Below are 18,672 nucleotides of genomic sequence, written 5' to 3' on the forward strand. Positions count from 1 at the left end.
TAGCGGCCGTAAAATAGCGGACAATCGCGCTCGTAAACCACTATATTAAAATTCTATATCGTCCTCCCCCATATCCCCGGACGCGCCACCGATGATATCATTCCTCCTCTTCTCTGCTCCACTCTGCTCTACTCTTCTCGCGTCCCTTCGTTTCACCCGGCATCCAAGCTGATGTCCGTCCGGCGTAACCTTCCCACCTACCAATCTTTATTATACATTGTACGGACTTTGCGGGCATTCGTTCGCGTTTATGCGCGTACCGTGCTCATGCGTGCGAACATTGGCGCCTCGTCGCGGCTCAACACACTTCCGCAGGAGATATAAACCACTCGCGATACTTCGCGACACTTTTAAAAATGCATCAGAACACGGGGACAAAAGGCTGAACGCTAAGCGTACGATCTCGCGCATTAAACGCTCCTTGATTCCGATATTTCCTCGTGGAACTCTACAGGTTTTCTAGCTCGAGATTCGTGAGAGAAGCTTTTCGTGAATTATGGTTAGGTTTCGTTGTGAAAGAAAGATACGGTAGATTTATCTTTGCACACTCGACCCTTTCGTTGGTAAGGGTGACTGCAACATCGGACGCTCGCTATATCCTGAAGGAGACTATAGTCACCCAACGCTGATTTCAGTGATGAAGTTATGTCGTTAAAAGGGTTAACTAAATTACACAATTCGTACGCTATCGCTAAACTTGTACGTACGTTGAAGTCAATTCGTTGAGGTAAAGAATTAGTAGGTAGGTAATTCTGTCGATATTTGTGTCTATGGGATTTCTTGAAACTTCTAATCTCAAGAGTTCGCTGTCAGTGAGTGTCTTACTGTATATACCGGGTGCTCGCGAAATTTGGTACTCTGCGAATCAAGTTATGAGAGAAACTTGACCTAACCATTTTGTTTTCAATGCTGTCTTCTTCTTTATAGTCCTATTTGGACCCAGCAGATTAGAGAGTATTATTTCTCGCATATCCTACTAAGCAGTCAGCCATCTTTCTTCTGTTTTTCCGTATATCCTGAGAAGGAAGAGAAATTCATTCATGCTTTATACAAACTTTCTTGCTTAGAATAGCCTCTTGAATATTCTACAGGTAGCAAAATAGAAAAATTCGATTGCCAAAAACATTCATACAGCATGCGTGCAAAATGGCTACTATCACATCCGAAATTAATGTGAAATAGCTCAACGAAGAGCGGAAAAGACTTGATAAATTGAAAGTGTCTAGATGAAAATATTCCGTTGCTCTCTAACCTAAAAATCGAAGAAACAATCGGGAAACGGCGTGAAAGGCAAGAAGCTCGGGAATTGAAGCAAAATGACAGACGATTAATTCCTCAGCAGCGATGGGACAGTGACGAAGGCTAATAGGCTTTCCGGTGCAACGGTGAAACAGCAGTTTGTTTTGGGGTGGACGATACCAGCGGCTACGATTAATGAATCGACTTAATCAGGGGTGTGGGGACTGAAGCGACGAATGACAATCGAGTTTTGTATTAATGCCTGGCTATGCCGCGCCCATGGTCCCAGCGCGGCGCGTACGACACTCACCATCAGCCTGATCGTTCGTTTAATCAAGCGAGCCGCTAACACGATTAACTTATTGCGTATTCTCTTCGTTCCGTGCATGTGAACCACGGAATCAACGATACGCAAACGCAATACACGTTACGGCATTACGTTCTATTCAATTCTATTCTCTTTATCCAGCTACCTACCTCCTCTTTACTCCTCTCTATTTGTCCATTTCACTCGTGTCACGTTTTCGACGAATCATTGGGCGCGTTCTTTCCACAATTCGTTCAAGCTAATTTCCTTATTTCGTGTCTCATTTTTTATCGTCAACGCTCTTCTGCTTGTTCTTTTTTCGGGGGGTCTACGCTCTGACTTTGCGGTTACGCTCTTTAACCCTTTCTGTACTCGCTGAAATGCGGTTGAAAAGTGGAAACTTTTTTTGTGCCTTAAATTACTTGGAAATAATTCGGAGATACGTACATATCTAGTTTTTCTTATCTACTTTTTGATCATTTCAACGAATGCGTTAAATTCGCGCTCTTTAATTGAGTCGAATCGAGGGTATTTAAAGTTCGACGAAGAAAAGTCTTACGTGTATTAATTAATTATCGTCGAAGTGAAACTTTACAATACAATTTACTTCCTAATCACAGTTCGAGGACCCACGAATTTTATTCTTCAGTTGAAGACTCTTGGCGCCCAAGTTTCTATGCACAGTCACAGGATATGGTATAACCTAGAACGTCCACATCCGGTGAGTGGTCAGAAACGATGGCGTATAAAAGTCAGTAGCCGAGAAGACCATAAAAATCCTCGAGTGGACAGACGTTTTTACTCCATTTTACCTCTTTCCTCAAAGAACATCCCACTCCATACACATTATTTCTCAACTCTTTCGATATTTTTGTTCAACACATCTAGAACCAAGAACGGGAAAAGGAGACGTTCTCATCGACGACCGCAAGCGTGAAAATTTTCAGAAAGAGAGCGTAAGAGTCGCGGTCGAAGAGCAGGGACGACAAAAGGGTACCGAAGGACGCTGCTCTGCGGAGGGTTGAGGGAGAGCTGTGTAAAATGGAGTATGAGGAGTAAAAGGAGGGGTGAGGGCATGGGATTCCCGGGTACCGATGCCGACACCGGCGCCAGTGCCGCACGAGGCTGTAATGTGTTATTAATGAACACCAAGAATTTCATTAAAGATTGTTTGTATATCAAACTGTCCACTAAATTATGCCCTATAACCCCCGTGGCGCCTTCCCATGCCTAGAAACTATTGGCTGTGGCTACGGTAGGCACCGCCTTTTGCACCAGGCTAACTGTACACGATTCTTTATTCCCCTGTCGCGTCGAACTTCGCTCTTCGCCCTACGTATCAATGGGAAAATCCTCTCTTTCCACGCAGTTAGCTAATAGCCGAAACATCAATGGTAAATGTAAGGGAAGCTTCGTTAAAGGCGACGAGTCCGATATCGAAAACGAAGAAGCATCGACCTTGCGCGTCAATTGTTTCGCAACCTTCGAAGCATATATTATTAGGAGGAACAGTATAGGTAAGTACGACGTGACACGCGTGCTACCATGGAGAAAGATACACGTGGAGAAAGTGAGACAGGAGATGGTGATAGCGAAGCTCGAAGGAAAGAGATAGAACGAAGAGGCATGACACGTCGAATGAACGGCCATGGGGAAAGAGAGGAGCATGCCCGGTAGACACTCTGGGTGGGGAGATACAGTTAATCGTTGGGAAGCTATTAACTTCGGACTGGAATGCCCCATAGCGCCTCATTTCGTTCAATGTAAATTTACACCCAATGTCGACCACCTAACGGGCCTCCCTCTGCATCTTTCTCGCTGAAAACCGCTCGTTATGCCAGCTCTGCTAACTTCCTATTCCTCCGCTGTCAACTTTCGTCACGAATAGTCTCTGATCTTTCCCCTATCTCTCTCGCTCAGAAATTCGACGAATATGCAAAAGCAGTTCTTGAAGAGCTGCTGGACGACTTCTTAACTAGACGAGCTGTCTTTCGTAATTTTTGAAATGAGCTTACTTACCGCGAGTGAAACGCTGTGAATGAAAGGAAACAGTGTTTGGACAAATTTCTAAGCCTGTAGACTCGATCGAAATGAGCTGACTTGCTCCGACTGAAACACGTTGTGAATGAAAGAAAATAGTGTTTGAATAAATATCTGAGGAAATGACTCTCGATCCTGATGCGATATGCTTGATCCTGATTATTCTTTCCGGTTGGAAAAAATGTAAATTACACAAATGTGACGTATCGATTCGTGGAAGAGAATTCTGAGCCGTCATTGTCTCCGAGCGAGACTACCATCGTAAGCGACACACGCAACTTTATATTAAGCCTAAGTTCTAAACTAATAAGACAACAAGCACGGCAGGACGATCAGGGGCGGGGGAGAGTGCGAAGCTAGAAGGGTCCAAGTTTCACTGTGCAGCTACGAAGCAGGTCACCGATTACGACGTTGATCGTCTACGAGAGAGAACCAAATTGGATAAGTTCAAGCAGCTTCTTCGCTCGCTACTTAGGCCATTACTCCCCAAGAATTTCAATTAAGCATGATTTTCGAATTTACAAATCCTTCAGGCATTTGAACGTGTTACACCTTGTTACAAAGCTCTGATACACGTTGTTTCCTCTCGCGATGCAGATCGACGTGTTACCTGCACACCTTCGAGAATTACCAAAATTGTGACAATGGATTGCACAGGACTTTTGTAGTTCGAAAGAATCTCGGTCAAGATGACATAATCTTCAGGCGTTTGTACGTGTTACACTTTGCTCACTTGCACACCTTTGAGAATTACCAAAATTGTGACAATGGGATTACACAGGACTTTGGCAGTTTGAAAGGACGTTGGTCAAGATGACATAATCTTTCTGTATACGGTACGTCAGGAGGATGTGAAATATTAGCAGACGAAGCTGTGCATCTTAACGTGGAAAATAACGCGTGTATGAAGGGACCCACTGATAAATGGCTACATAACGGGTGCTCAAGATACACATAGTTAACAGAGGAATGCGGCAGGAGCTGACTAACGACGACTGATGCTCTCGCTAAATAATTTCAAAACGTACACGCATATACGCGGGAAACGAAAGCGCCCAGCCAGACCTTACACAACAGATCTTAATATGGACAAATGCCAGACTATATCTCAGATGAGGTTTGTTTTGCATTATTCGGCTAACGTCCTCGTTTGCCATCTTTGCTTCGCTCTGACTGGGCTAGCCGTGTGTTACGTGCTACGCAGGATTGCCGTATTTCCCTTTTTCATCCCACCAAAATCTCACTCCTGGTTCCCACCTACTCTCCGCAATATGTCTTCACGTGTGCCTCTAGCTAAAGCGTTAGCGAAACATTCAAACTTTCTACCCGAGTATCATACTCGTACATTTGCGTAATAGTTCAGGCTTGATAAGTTTACCACGAGCTATTAATCTGTTTTTATTATGTTCAAATGTTGGACAATTAGGATTTTTGATGGTGGGATTTATCGTGTTCAGACGTCTCGTTAATTTGGAGAACGTAGATTAGAAGAAGGGGTGCAAATGTTTATTTGTATCTCAGAGAGGACAATCTTCTCATTTAGCTTTTGTCTTTTACGTAAATTATTTTGGAAATTATTTTGCTTTAAGGGGAAAATAGGTGAAAATTTGGGAATTTTTTTTCATTGGTAACTAGTACATGAAAAGTCTCAAATTTTTCACAGGATATAAATGTAACTTTCAGAAAAAATTCGTAAACTCTTCTGTTTCAGGATTAGATAGTATTCTTTACATTATCTTAGCGTTAAATAAAGTACTGCCATCAAATAGGCAGTAATCTTTTTCACACGCAAACGAAACCACATTTTGTTTACTTTACTAAGCATTATATCGTTGAAAATTATAGAGACGAGAGTGAGTCTGTTTCGAGTAACGATTGAAACAAGACACGTCCAAAAGCCGGTTCACCGGTGATCTACATTCCGAAAATCCTGTCAAATCCTTCGTTTCCTCGTACCGTCTATCCGTCAATCTTTATTAAACTCCGCAAACGTTTCCAAAGACTCGCCAACGCGGTTCACCGCGCGTAATCACGTTTGAAAGCGACAACCCACGTTACAGTGGAAAAGGTAATGGACAGGAAATCTGGCGGCAAGAGAGGGACGAAAACAAAGAAAATCGAGAATAAGCGTGTACGTCGGATTTTAAGAAACCGTGACAAGACTGACGTTTAGCAAAAGCGTGAAACAGTGGAGAAGTTAATGGTGTCGAGTCGGTAACAAGAGCGACAAAGAGACCGACTCTACAGAGAGAAAGAGAGAGAGAGGGTCACGGAATGGATGTGTTCACATTATACCCTCTGTTCTTTTAATTTCTTCAGAGAGAGGAGACTCTTCTGCGTCGCGACACCTTCCTTCTCCGTAGCTGCCTGCAGTCTCGGCTTCCGAATTAATAAGGCGTCGACGATGTGACATCTTTTTCCTTCCCACCCTTGGACACCAGACAGCTACCAAAGTGAATGAGAACTCTCGCTGAGGGGATAACGGAGGGAGCACTCTCTTACTGGTTCTTAACAGGGATGAGATGAGCTGCCGTTAATAAATGTGTTTCTAACTGCAAGTCGGGCGGGGGGAGAGAACGGAACCTTTTCTCTCCCTTGCTCGCGTTGCGGCACGCTGAGGTCTTCGGAGAATAAGTCTTAATGAGAAGAAAACTTTTAAACACACTAGCCTTCTTTGCTTGACGCTGCTTCTGCTGCTTAGCCTCGCATTTTTTTCCCTCCCCTGTAGGTCAAACACGAAGGCTGGGGGACACGTTCTGCAGGGGCGATTTGATTGAAAAACGATTTTATTACAGGGAGACACCTCTCCGGCACGGTCAAGTTGAACGTTTAAGCGTGTTTTTGGTAGGTATAAGAAAATAATTGAGACTCTTCGTTGCTGCTTGTGGATCTGTTTGTGAAGATAACAGCTGCCACGATCTCAATACGGACGCTCGCATTAATATTCTCTGACTTTTTTTTTAATAACCAAATTACTATTCTGTGATTGTTTTTTAATAATCGCATTAATATTCTGTGACAATTGTGAGAGGAATGTTGACGGAACTTTAAGAATGTAAATCAAGCAGTATTGGGATTATGGAAATTGCTAGAAAGTTCACAACCTCGTGTCCTATGACCTTTTAAATAATCTCGTCTCAATAAATAACTGTGACTTTGAAAATAAGCATTCCACAGGAGAAGCTTTCCAACATTAAAAAAAAAAAAAGTAAAATTTGGAGTTAAAGATAAAAATTTGATCAACAAAGTACTTAGAAAGTCACTCGAAACGTACTATTATTCTCCTTTTCATACTGGATATCTGGAGCAATCCTTCCAAGATGACCTAATAATTAATTTCTTTACCTTTACTTCTTAATCCAAGTTGCTATTATTCTTTGAGTATCACAGAACGAAGGAGATATACCCTGTCAGGCAAAACTTCGGAATCACTTGCCAACTGAATCTGCTACTAATTCTTTATATATATGAAATCGATGTTATGAAGATCAATTTACCTTCATCTCGATCCATTTGAACGACAAAAAAATTGGTTAAAAAATTAAAAAAATTTTTATGTAACTCGCCGTGATTCGAAACTTTTTGGCCGTTAGTGTACATTCGATACCGCTGTGTCTCGTTCCGTTGTCTTGGGTAAATGTACCCTCGGGTAAAAAAATAATTGCCCCTTGATACGGGGCCGATACCCCACCTGCCGGGATGCCGTAATGATGTTCGCGTTCGCGAACTTAGTTCGAAATTAAATATCGAGGCGAAAGAGGGTGGTAAGGAGCACCGGAAAGGGGATGTTAAAGAGAAATCCTGACAGTGGTGGCGGTGGTGGTGGGCTAGGAGGGAAAGGAGGCTTGTCGTACACCTGCCTTTTTCCCGGAGCGCCGTGATAAAAATCAAACTGGAAAACAAACGGGGAGCAGGATCGTATTATAAAGTTCATTAATCGATAGACGATGCGCGTTGAGGGTGAAAGTGGAATTTCACCAGCCGACGTGAAATATCTCGTTACGATTTCAAATGAAAACTTGCGTTTGCCGAGATATAAACGACCGATCTTCAGTCGAATATTATCTATCGTTTGTCGATTTTCTGATCAATTCCTTTTGGCAACGATGACTTTAGATACGATCAATTCTATTACGACACACGTGATAACATGATTCGTCTATTAGAATAATTTCTAATGTCACTTTGTTCAATTGTTTCAGAAACTTCGACCTATCGACCCTCCGATCTTCGAAATAAAAAACATATTAATCAACGAAACTGGCACGCAACTTGCACTATGGGGAAATGTTGGTCTAGTTTTCATGGAGCTTCCGAAACGTTGGGGCAAGGATGGCTTGTTCCAAGGTGGAAAGGAAGAAATACTCTGCGTGTAAGTACTCATTTTGGCAGACTTAAAATCCACAGAAATTGATGAAACATTTTTGAAAATTAAAGAATAACGAAAAGCTTCAACAACCCTTGAACAATTTCCATTGTTCCATATGAGTTTCTTTTTTAGGTTTCTAACTTGCGATAAAGAATCATAGTTAATTAATCGTCACAATTTACTCATTAAACACCGGCAAATTTTCAAAGCCCCCTTTTCTTATCAAAAACGAAGCTTCGTTAAAAAAATTGTGATTGCTCAATGTGCAAAGATTGAAATCCTGCTCGCGAGTGCCACATTTCACAGGACACCCTGTCCACGAAATCCACGCACACATACTTCAGAGTGGATAAGGGAATTTTCGCCTGTGCTCGGTTGCAACGGGATTCGAAGAAAAATGCCGGGCAGGTGAAATCAATCTCTGAGAACGAAGAGGGAAGTTTACAGACCAAGAAATCCGGCTCCTAAAAAGCGAGATAAGGTAGACCGCGAATAATAAATCGCGCTATCTGGCTTCCTGCACCTCCGTGGCTCCTGTGGGCGTCCTAATATCCTGTAATTAAGAGGGTGTTACGATGACGCCCGAACCCCTTTGGCCTCCCTCTTATGGAATTAAGGTGGCTTTACTTGGTTAGTTTTCAAAAGTTCCAGGTCCGGAAAGCACCGCTGAATACTAACCGCCTCATCAACGACACATGCCACCGAGACTACTGCCTCGCGCGTAACATTACCTCTCCCCCGTGTGCACCCTCTCCGTCACAGCATCTCCTCGTTCTCCTGTCTAATGTTTTGGGTGATTAGAACCTCGCGCAATTAACCACGCGATGCTCGCGATTACGCCTTTTATTTTCTCTCCTCGTGCCTCTTTCTCGATCGAACGTCTTAGACACCACGTCCAATCTGGAATTTCTCGTAAGTGAGACCTCGTATGCTTACCTTTGAACGCGTCTTCCTCGAACCTGGATCATCTGAGACGGTAGCCATTGTGTCTATTATTTTCTTCTGGTGCTGTCTTCTCGAACAAAGATCGTAGGAACCTCTACTGTGCCCGATTTGGAATTTGTCATAAGTGAGTCCTCGTAAGTTACCTTCGAACGCGTTTTCCTCGAAGCTGGATCTTCTAAGACGATAGCCACTCTGGTTTTTCAGTCAAACTCAAAGATCTTAGGCGCCACTATTGTGCCCAATTTAGAATTTCTCATAGCTACCTTCATACGCGTTTTCTTCAGAACTAGGTCCTCTAAAACGCTAGCCATCATATTTCAAAAACTAATTGACAAATTTGCTTGAAATTTGGACAGGATATTGTTGTTTATCCGATTTTCCAAAAATGCCGCCCTTTTTCATAATTAAATAAAAGAGACGCTCCAGCTATAAATCGTGAGCTTTGTATTCAAATGTCCGTCATTTTGTAACAAAATAAAAATTGAAACATCAAAGGGTAGTCAAGAACTCCTCTATTCGATCTACTTGTTAAATTCCCTCGATTTCTTATCTTGAAGCATACCGTTCAACCAGCAGACGATTTCAAACCCGTGAAAAAGTACGGTCGTCGTAGTGTTAAATGAAAATTCTGATTGATTCCGAGGTACGGCGAAGGACCGGGCTACTTAATTCAGCTGCGGCAAAGGGTAAAAGGGGTAGGAGAGTGGGTCCGCCCTAAGTTGTCTTTCACATTATAATTTCATAATAAGTCCAGTCCGGAATAAATGCATCGCCTTCCTGCCTGCCGACTTTTCGCTAATTCATAATTCCGGAAGTTTTTCCGGAAGCGAACGAAAACGTTTAGCTCCATAGAAGCAGCGCGCAGAGGCAAGCTGAACAAACTGGTCAAATTAAGAGCGGCAGTTTATGCTAAAGTTTTTTCGTTATTTCACTTAAGCGTTATTTCTACCTTGCTTCCCGACCAGAGCCACTGCAACCTCCGCCGCCCAAGGATCGAGGAAATTTATAAGAACGCACGTGTACTTCCCTACCTCACTCCGTTAAATGTATGGTATAAAGGAGCCGCGAAACAGTTTGTAAGAGAGTCGCGGCCATTAGAACGAATCTCACGGATTTAATGTCTCCTTCCTTCCAGTCGGCTTAAACAGAGCTAAATGGAGTTTATGCATTATTGCCCGTGAAACTTCTACCACTGTGGACAGATATTTGCTCGCAAAGAACTAAAAGTTCTGTTTCAACCCCTCTTACTTACCCCCGAAGTGTGTGCGTGTCAGATTAAAATCGTCGGTAAGTTAGGAAGGATCGAGTAAAATTGATAATAAATTTCGTTTAATTTGTACGTTTTAATCGTCGGGAAATGACACAGCACGGAAGATATTTTCGATACAAAATGCTAGGTGTTCGCATCGGGCAACAGATCTGAAACTTCGAAGCGTGGAAAAGCGAGCAACCGAGCTTTGGATTAAGCAAATAGCGGCAATAATAGTGATTATTCGGATTATGATATCAGAGCGCGAAATGGGTTCGCTTGGACTTACCAGCAGCCACTAACTGCTATGCCACCAAATCCCGACTTCAAGACACCGGATTAAAACTATTAGCACTTCACGCCGCCTCCACTCTTCGACCTCGCCACCACCGAAACCTCCACCCTTCTCTTTTCCTCTTCTTTGCCAGAGATTTCTTCTTCGTCCCCTACTCTCAAGACTTAGTCTACTGTTTTAAATTCCAACGAGAATTTCGGATTTTACCGGTCCGTGTGATCTTCTTAGAAATTAAATCATTGGAAAGTACAGTCCAGCCTTTCGGTCTTTCTCATTCGATCTGCTCGTTGGTGTGCGAGTTACCAATAAATTCGACGATGAACGACCATCCTGAATATCTTTTAAAGCTTCTTTGAAAAATTACCAATAATTTTACTGCAGTGATTGAGATCTATCTAATGTAATTTTTACGACGAACGACTGTCCTGAAAATTACACAAGACAGGCAAACAGTAGATAATTAAGGTTCGCCTTTCCTCGGAGGATTCAAACAGGATAATCGTCCCAAGAAGGCACAATTTCACGTGAACAAGTTGGATCGAGGCAAGTCGCGAATCGCGGTATTAATTCGGCAAACGGACTACGAAACCAACGCATTATTTCGTGCGCCACCGGAAGATCGTTGCCTGTTGGTTGGCTCTCACGGCTAATTATTGTTTTAAGGATTACCGTTATGTGTTTATTATGCGGTCTGGGAGGACCTTTCCTACCTTAATATTCGGTAGATTTCAGCTTCGCTCTCTCTGTACACGTTGCGCCATCGGAGAGACAGAGAGAGAAAGAGAGAACTGTACGCCTTGTTTCCTGCCTCTTTTCCTCGTCCCCCTGCGTCGTGAACCGGCCTATGTTTATGAATAATTTTCACCGTTCGTGCCACCTATCCCACCCTGCCACACAGCTTCCAACAAGCGTTCCTCCGAATCGTCCCTCGAGTGTTCACCTCGTAAACCCCTAATGCTGTGTCCTCGTTCGTTCTGGGCTTGATTCCAGTTGTTTCTGATCCTCGCCTCTTCTTCAAACGAGGCGCACACTCGCGCGAGCGCAAAAAAAAAATAAAAGAACGACAGTACCAACTTTTCTCAGGTTCACAAAGAGAAGGATTTATAACTGCAATTTTCACCATTTCTTCGTATTTCCTGATTCTTCACGTTTTTCCCTCGCCTCTTGCTAAGCAAACTTTTCCAACCATCCCTACAGTTGAGTTCCTCGCAAGTGTTACTCGTGTCCCTTTTCTATTTGAAAGTTAATCGTTTTTATTTGATCAAATTCCTAATCTATCACGTAGCTTCGAGAATTTATGGATCAGGTTCGTTCTCCTCCAGAGAAGACAGGTAATCCTTTGAACTCTCCCAACACATCAGTCATGCCAGTAAAATACAAAACTCTCGTATGAGACACTCAATTCACTCAGCTAATCAATTTGTGAAAAATAAAGCTTCACACGAGCTAAATAACAATCCTCGCGGATAATGTGAAAGCCAGCAGGGTTTATCAGCGACGATTAAAACGCAGCGTAGCGCAGCCGGTATGACAAAGCGGCGTTACTCGAATCAATCCTCAAGAATTACAGAGAGAATCGGTAGAGAGATCGGGAAAAGCACGTGCCACAGAATACGTGCTACAGAATATTTTAGTAGGAGAGAGACCCCCCCTGGTTGAGGAAGAGCTGTTGCAGGCCAGTTTCGTATCTGTCCCAGCGCCGGCTCGGCGAAAGGGGATACGATGCGTTTATTTAAAAAATGATTTAACCTAATGGTTTTACATATGTAATCCCGATATAAAGCCGAGGCTAATCTCGGAGAACCACACGCGGCCCACTCGTACATTCGGTAATCCACGTACACGCGCACCCACCCACCTAGCCCCGGCTAGCTGGCCGCGTGTCTCCGCACACACCACTTCCGCGTCACCACCCTCCTCACCTCACCTGTGTTCAAACCTCCATCTCTCTCTCTCTCTCTTATTGTTTTCCCCCCTTCTTTTTTTCTTCTTTTTCCTTCTTTTTCGCCTGACTTTTTTCCGATGAGCAAGCACTAACGAAAATCACCGGTGTTTGCGAAGGTCGCGAGCATAGGGTGCTCCCGTACGGCCAGGATGATTTAGATGGTCCCGGATGATATTCGTTGGTTTTTTTGAAAAATGTCATCACATCGAGGTGGAGATGTATAGGAGTCGGCACTGTTCGTCTCTGTGCGCCTCGTTTTATCAGAACCCGCGACCGCTAAACTTTATTGCACGCTCAATGATATTTCTCGTCGAATCAGCGCCAAACAAAAGAGCTTGAATTACGAGTGAAATTCGAGAGCCGAAAAAGAGTTTCTTACGGATTTCGAGTTAACCTTGCTGCGATCGGAGCTGATGATTTGGAGCAATGGTAATTGGCAAAATAATTGAAATTCGACGCAACTTGCAGCCCTAGGATAGCTGTCAGGCAACTGTAAGAACCGCGAGAGGACTCTTACGACTCTAAGACTGCTCGGAGAATTCTCAGACGAGTTTTACTATTGACTCTGTTACAAGAACTCTTCCTTCACCTACTTTCTCTTGTATACACACGCTGTTTCGGGGATTCCCCGCGGAAAATGGTCGATGCATAGGTGGACCTTATGCCTCGTCGAGAGTTTTCACTTGTGTCCTCGTCGACTCCTACAATTTCTTTCGCTACTCTTCTCGGCCAAAAATCTACGATTGTGTTAGAAAAGGAAGGCCTATAGAGCTGTTCCACGCGCTAGCCAACTTCTCATCTGTACTGTGTGCGATCGAGGCCTCCCCAAATTTGAGTCCTCATTGGATCCCTCAAATTTTCTACCCAACCCTCGTCCTATGCCTCTTAACCCTTTCGATACGGCTTCATCTTTGGTCACTATGCCTCCGTTGAACGGACAGCTACTTCGAACGCCACTTTACCGGATAAGGAGCACAGTGGTCGTTAGTACCGAAAGGGTGAAAACTAGCACAATAAAATACCACACAAAATTCGTCCCAACACGGGAGCTTTCCAACCTGAAAAATGTAATTCCCAAATTAATCGAAGAAAGGCTTTACTTCTCTCTTTCACATTAGAACCCACCGAACAACTAAAAACTTCTCAAAGTGAAGAAAACGTACGAATCTGTCTGTTAGATCGCAAGTACGAACAGTACAGTGCTCGAATGGCTTTTCGACTTCTTTTATGTTACGTTTGGCCGTGGCCTAACCGGGAGACAGCATTCTATGCGTAAAAACGTGCAGCGAATTAGGGGATGAAAAGAGAAGGGCGAGGCTTGGCGAGGCAGGTAAAAGTCTCTACGTAGAAAAACACGCACTTAGGTAATCGCGCTACGTCTGCGGGCACCTGCACGGGTACAGCTCTTCTAATCAAAGAATTCCAGCCTCCGGAATGCCTGGAGGAAAATTTAAATACGCGAGACGCATTCTGGTCGTCTGCGTTGTCATTGTCCTGGACGTCGTCGTTGTCGTAACGAAATAAAACTCGACGGTAAAAGAGAGAGACATCTGTCGGTTCTTTTAATTACCGCGGTACGTGTGCCCAGGCTAGAGGCTACTGCACCATGGACCTTACATTCTCTCTCCTTTTCCTCTCTTCGTCTCTCCCGCTCTCTCCCTTCTTCGTCGACACTCTACTTTTGTTAGTCGCATTCCCTCACTCTCGTTCGTTCATACTCTATCAGATCTGACTCGTTTGCATGATTCCGTCGTTTACGTCGAGAATTCACGTGCAAAAGCCTTTCTTTCTAATAGAGGATATTAGAGCCGTTAGAAGAATGGCAGACGTGTAGAATTATTCGATTAAAACGCACAGCGGTCACATATAGGGGGAAGAAGGCGATTTCTAGGTAACGGGGGATGAAGCGAAAGTTGTGTAAAATTCGGGAATACGAAAGAACGTTGAATCTCTTTTACCTAAGCCGCTGTATGGTTGGACCTTAAGCTAGTAGTGCCATTTTGCCAGGGAAATCAAGCGTGTATGTAATCATTTTGTTCGATATTCCTCTGACCTACGGCATTTTCGCGCGAACAGGGAGGGTTGTGGTTTACATTGTCGTGAATTTAAATCGAAAAATAATAACGAGCACGACAGAGAAACTTTGTGGACAGCGATGACGTTCAGCTCTTATTATTTACATATAGCCTTTCGAGTGGGTGGTTCTTACTTATTTTGCCGTCCATCGAGAAACTAACGAAGATATCCAGTTCCGCACGAAACAGAAGTAAGGTTAACTCTCTACTATACTAGGTGTGTTTTTGAACATGAAAATCGTCCCAGGACATCTCACTTTTTAGGATCCTCGCTCTATCGCCTTACATATAGCCTTTCGAGTGGGTGGTTCTTACTTATTTTGCCGTCCATCGAGAAACTAACGAAGATATCCACTTCCGCACGAAACAGAAGTAAGGTTAACTCTCTACTATACTAGTGTGTTTTTGAACATGAAAATCGTCCCAGGACATCTCACTTTTTAGGATCCTCGCTCTATCGCATTTGTTTCTTTCGCGTTCTTCCTTACGCGACGAACTTCTCGATACTCAGCCAATAATGACAACGTGTGTGAGCAGAGATACCGCTGTTACGCCACAGCCACTTAGTTTGGCGGTTAAGCGGATGATTCTCCTGTTCCCTATGCTGTTTTAGGTTGTAGGTAGTGTGCCAACATCTCGTCTCCGCATAGTAGATCGTGCGGTGGGTTGAATTTACGATTGAAGTGTGACTGTTTAGGCTAGATAAGATCAAGAAGCAAGGCACGCAGGATGAAGCTGCAAAGTAGCGGGAAGGAACGCCGTCGGAAACCGATGGCCGCGACGAAAGCGTGACACAACCTCGAGAATTAACGGGCTTAGTTGCCGACGCAGGTGTCGTCGGGAAGGCGAACGCAAGCGAGAGCCGGATGAATTACGACAGGAGCGTCAGCCAGCCCAGTAGAACGTTGCTCGTTATATTTTGCGTAACATCCCGATTTTATGGGCCACCACCATACCCTCGCTCTCGCGTATTCTCCTCGCCCACCTTCGCGCAACCCGCAACTCGGATGCCAACTATCTTAATACTCTTCTTCGCTTGCGATCAGTCTGTGAACAGTCTCTTCTCTCTGTAAAAAAAAAAGTCACGCTTCTCAGGCCTTCTTCTTCGGGAGGGTAGAACAGTTCGTTTTTAAGAGGATGTTTGCTCAAGAATGTACGAAAAATGGGCAATTTTTCGTCCAACTTGTCGTTTTGTACGTTCGTTTCTTAGACGTTTGTCGAGATTGTCGAAAATGTTTCACCTTCCTCTAGCAGAGGGGTGAAGAACAGTTTGAAAACATATTTTGAAAATTTTCATAAGAATCACTGGAAAGTATATACAGAAAGTGTTTGGAAAATTTGAAGTTTCCCATGCCTGTGCAATCATTTGAATCCCCCGCACCCGTCGAATCTTTGCATATAATTTGTCAATTTAGGCAAAAAATTGAGGAGATTATTCCCGAGGTTATAAACCTTCGAAAATATAATAAAGAAATATTTTAATCGTCCAGTAGACCTGCACGATTACTAATGATTTAACTCTCAAAAAATTCGTTCAAATATCCGAGAATGAGAATGAAAAAAAATTTTGAATCGAAAATTCTCTGAATTAAAAATTCTTAAGAATGTCCAATAATGATGTTCTCCTGTCGCAACATAATTTTTACAGCTGACAAAAAATTACCTAATATATCAAAAAAGAGATTCCTCGTTTATATTCTTTCTATGAAATTCTAAATTTTCCAGAAAAATTTCAATTCCGATCGAATCTATGACGAAAGCAGAAAATAAAATTCGTCGTATGATCGACTAAGCAGAGAAACGATTCGAAGCTTGTTTCGCACAGAACTTTCAGCAGCCACGATCAAATTTTTGACGCAGCTCCTCCACATTCCTGACACTTCGTCTTTCATCTTAGGCATGGTGCACAGCTGAGTTAACGAGTTATGTCTAATCTATGCATCCGCTTATCATAATGGTTCTCGTTATATCGTGAGCATAGCTTCCTAAGCCCCGTAAACCGCCCCCTCGACTAGCTGTGTCGTCTGTGCCCAGACCACCCTTCCCTTTACGTGCCAGCTATGTAATAAAAATATTCCGAGTAACTGAACGATATTACGTCGTTATGGAACCACCGAGCGGAATTAAGCGCGTTGCCTTCTTGCCGAACATTCACGTCGATTAAGAACCTGCTACATGTACCGTACACATGCAGTACACATATTCGATAATGCAATTATTAAGTTGATGCATGTGAAACGTCATTTTTTTTTTTTAAGGAAGCTTTAGGCATATTTTGTTCCTTCGAAAAATGCTATATTTAATAATAAATAATTTCCATGGGATTGCATACATTTTTCGCAAGAGTGAACCTAGTTTGCTTGTTCGAAATTAATGAAGATCATCAATGCTTGAATTTTTTAATTTTTCGAATACCATTTTTATATTGTCTTTATTTTTATTTTTTTTTAAGGAAGCTTTAGGCATATTTTGTTCCTTCGAAAAATGCTATATTTAATAATAAATAATTTCCATGGGATTGCATACATTTTTCGCAAGAGTGAACCTAGTTTGGTTGTTCGAAATTAATGAAAATCATCGGAGCTTGAATTTTTTAATTTTTCGAATGCCTTTATTTCGGAATAATTAAAAAAGAAAATTGTTCAGGTGTTTAAAGAAATGGTGGTTTATTGAAGAAAAGTTAGGTGAAATTGTTTTCGATAATTTTCTCTAATTAACCTAATTTTCCAATGAACAATTAGCAGTGTTGAACTTTACCAAGCAAAGTTCAAGTGTTCTAACATTTACCTAATCTTCGTCGAATCTGAACTTTTACTCTGCTATTATATTATCGCTATGTGTACTACTTGATTTAAAATCCAGTGTGAAACGGTCGAAGCACATAAAACGATCAACTTAACAATCGGGTCTCTAAAGTCAGATGAGAATCTAAATGAAATATAACGAAAGTTGTAGCCGGGTGGAATATCAATTCGACCATAGGACCCGGCTAACCGGAAAAAAAAATCCGATCGCGTGGATGAGCATTAATGCCTTTATAATCTAATGAATTTTTAGGTTAAACGGCGTAACGACCAGGGAGATTCTGATAGGTTTTTTCCCCAGGATTTATTGCCCGAGAAGGAAAAGATGAAAGCGGGAAAGAGAAAGAGAGGGATAGTTCACTTATCTCTTGTTCGCCGTTACCTTTAAACTTTGATTTCATTTTCGTGAAAACTACCTTTGCCCGTTTAAAATTATGCCAACTATTAATATTGAAATCATCGCTGTTAAATTTTCTACGACTATCAAATCCCGCTGCTTCTCCTCAGATTTATTTATCTGAAACGAACCGTTTGTGAAAAATCGTTTCTATCAGTTTCGTGCATTTTTCAAAATCTGTTCGATTTTAAAGAGGTAAATTTATCAAAATTACCGACTAATGGTAAAAATAAAATGTCAGTTTCGTGCGACTTTTCACAACTTTCGGGTAACTTGAAAATCTGTAAAATTTAAGAAACACAAATTTATCGAAACGATATAAAGTGTATGCAGAGAAATGTTAAAGAAATTGATACCGTTATGTTTGTTACACGATTCACGAATTATTCTTAAAAGTAATTCTAACCAATAATATAATATTACAATAATTACAATTCACTGTCCGATGAACAGCGTACACTACTTGTCTGATCACTCTCTCATCTGTACTACTTGCTAACCCTTTCTCCTGACCGCGTTATATTTTTTTCTAAATTTCTTATTTATCTACCAATCATCGTGTCTCTAACGGATCTTAAATCGAGAGAAATTCTTGTTTGAGTACACAAGTGGGGGACTGATCGCGAAAGGGTTAAAGGCCGACAGATAACGAAACACTTTCTATTTTTTTTTTCAATTTTTAATCAACTTTGTACTCGAAAAGCCTATTTCACTTTTTTCCATTGGACTCAAATGTTGAGGAGGATTTATTTCAACGAAATGGGAGAGAAAGAAAAAAGGGAAGAAGCGAAGAAATAAGCTCGGGAGGGTTAAGCGAGAAGTCGGTGAAAAGCCGCGACGGAAGCGCGCAGGTTACTTAAGCGCACAACGAAGGGAAATACGACGGAAAAGTTTCTAGAACAAAATGATACGATACAGCATAAGATTCGCTTTGAAGTCAGGTCCGCGCCATTCTTTGTACAAATTGGAAGGAAAGCGCGGCGTAAAAAGGTCCGCTCTGGCCCCCA

At 42.4% G+C, this 18,672-nt stretch overlaps 1 protein-coding gene across 1 annotated transcript in view; it reads left to right on the plus strand.

Moving 5' to 3' along the window:
- Window positions 1-18,672, plus strand: part of LOC108572397 (nuclear pore complex protein Nup88) — a 78,101-nt gene that overhangs the window by 53,152 nt on the left and 6,277 nt on the right. The window contains exon 2 of the mRNA XM_017934632.1: window positions 7,789-7,958. Within this exon, the coding sequence (XP_017790121.1) occupies window positions 7,789-7,958 (170 nt within the window). The remainder of the gene's footprint in view (window positions 1-7,788; window positions 7,959-18,672) is intronic.

The sequence above is a fragment of the Habropoda laboriosa genome, unplaced genomic scaffold (genome assembly GCF_001263275.1).
Source record: "Habropoda laboriosa isolate 0110345459 unplaced genomic scaffold, ASM126327v1 scaffold65, whole genome shotgun sequence".
NCBI classification, from domain to species: Eukaryota; Metazoa; Arthropoda; class Insecta; order Hymenoptera; family Apidae; genus Habropoda; species Habropoda laboriosa.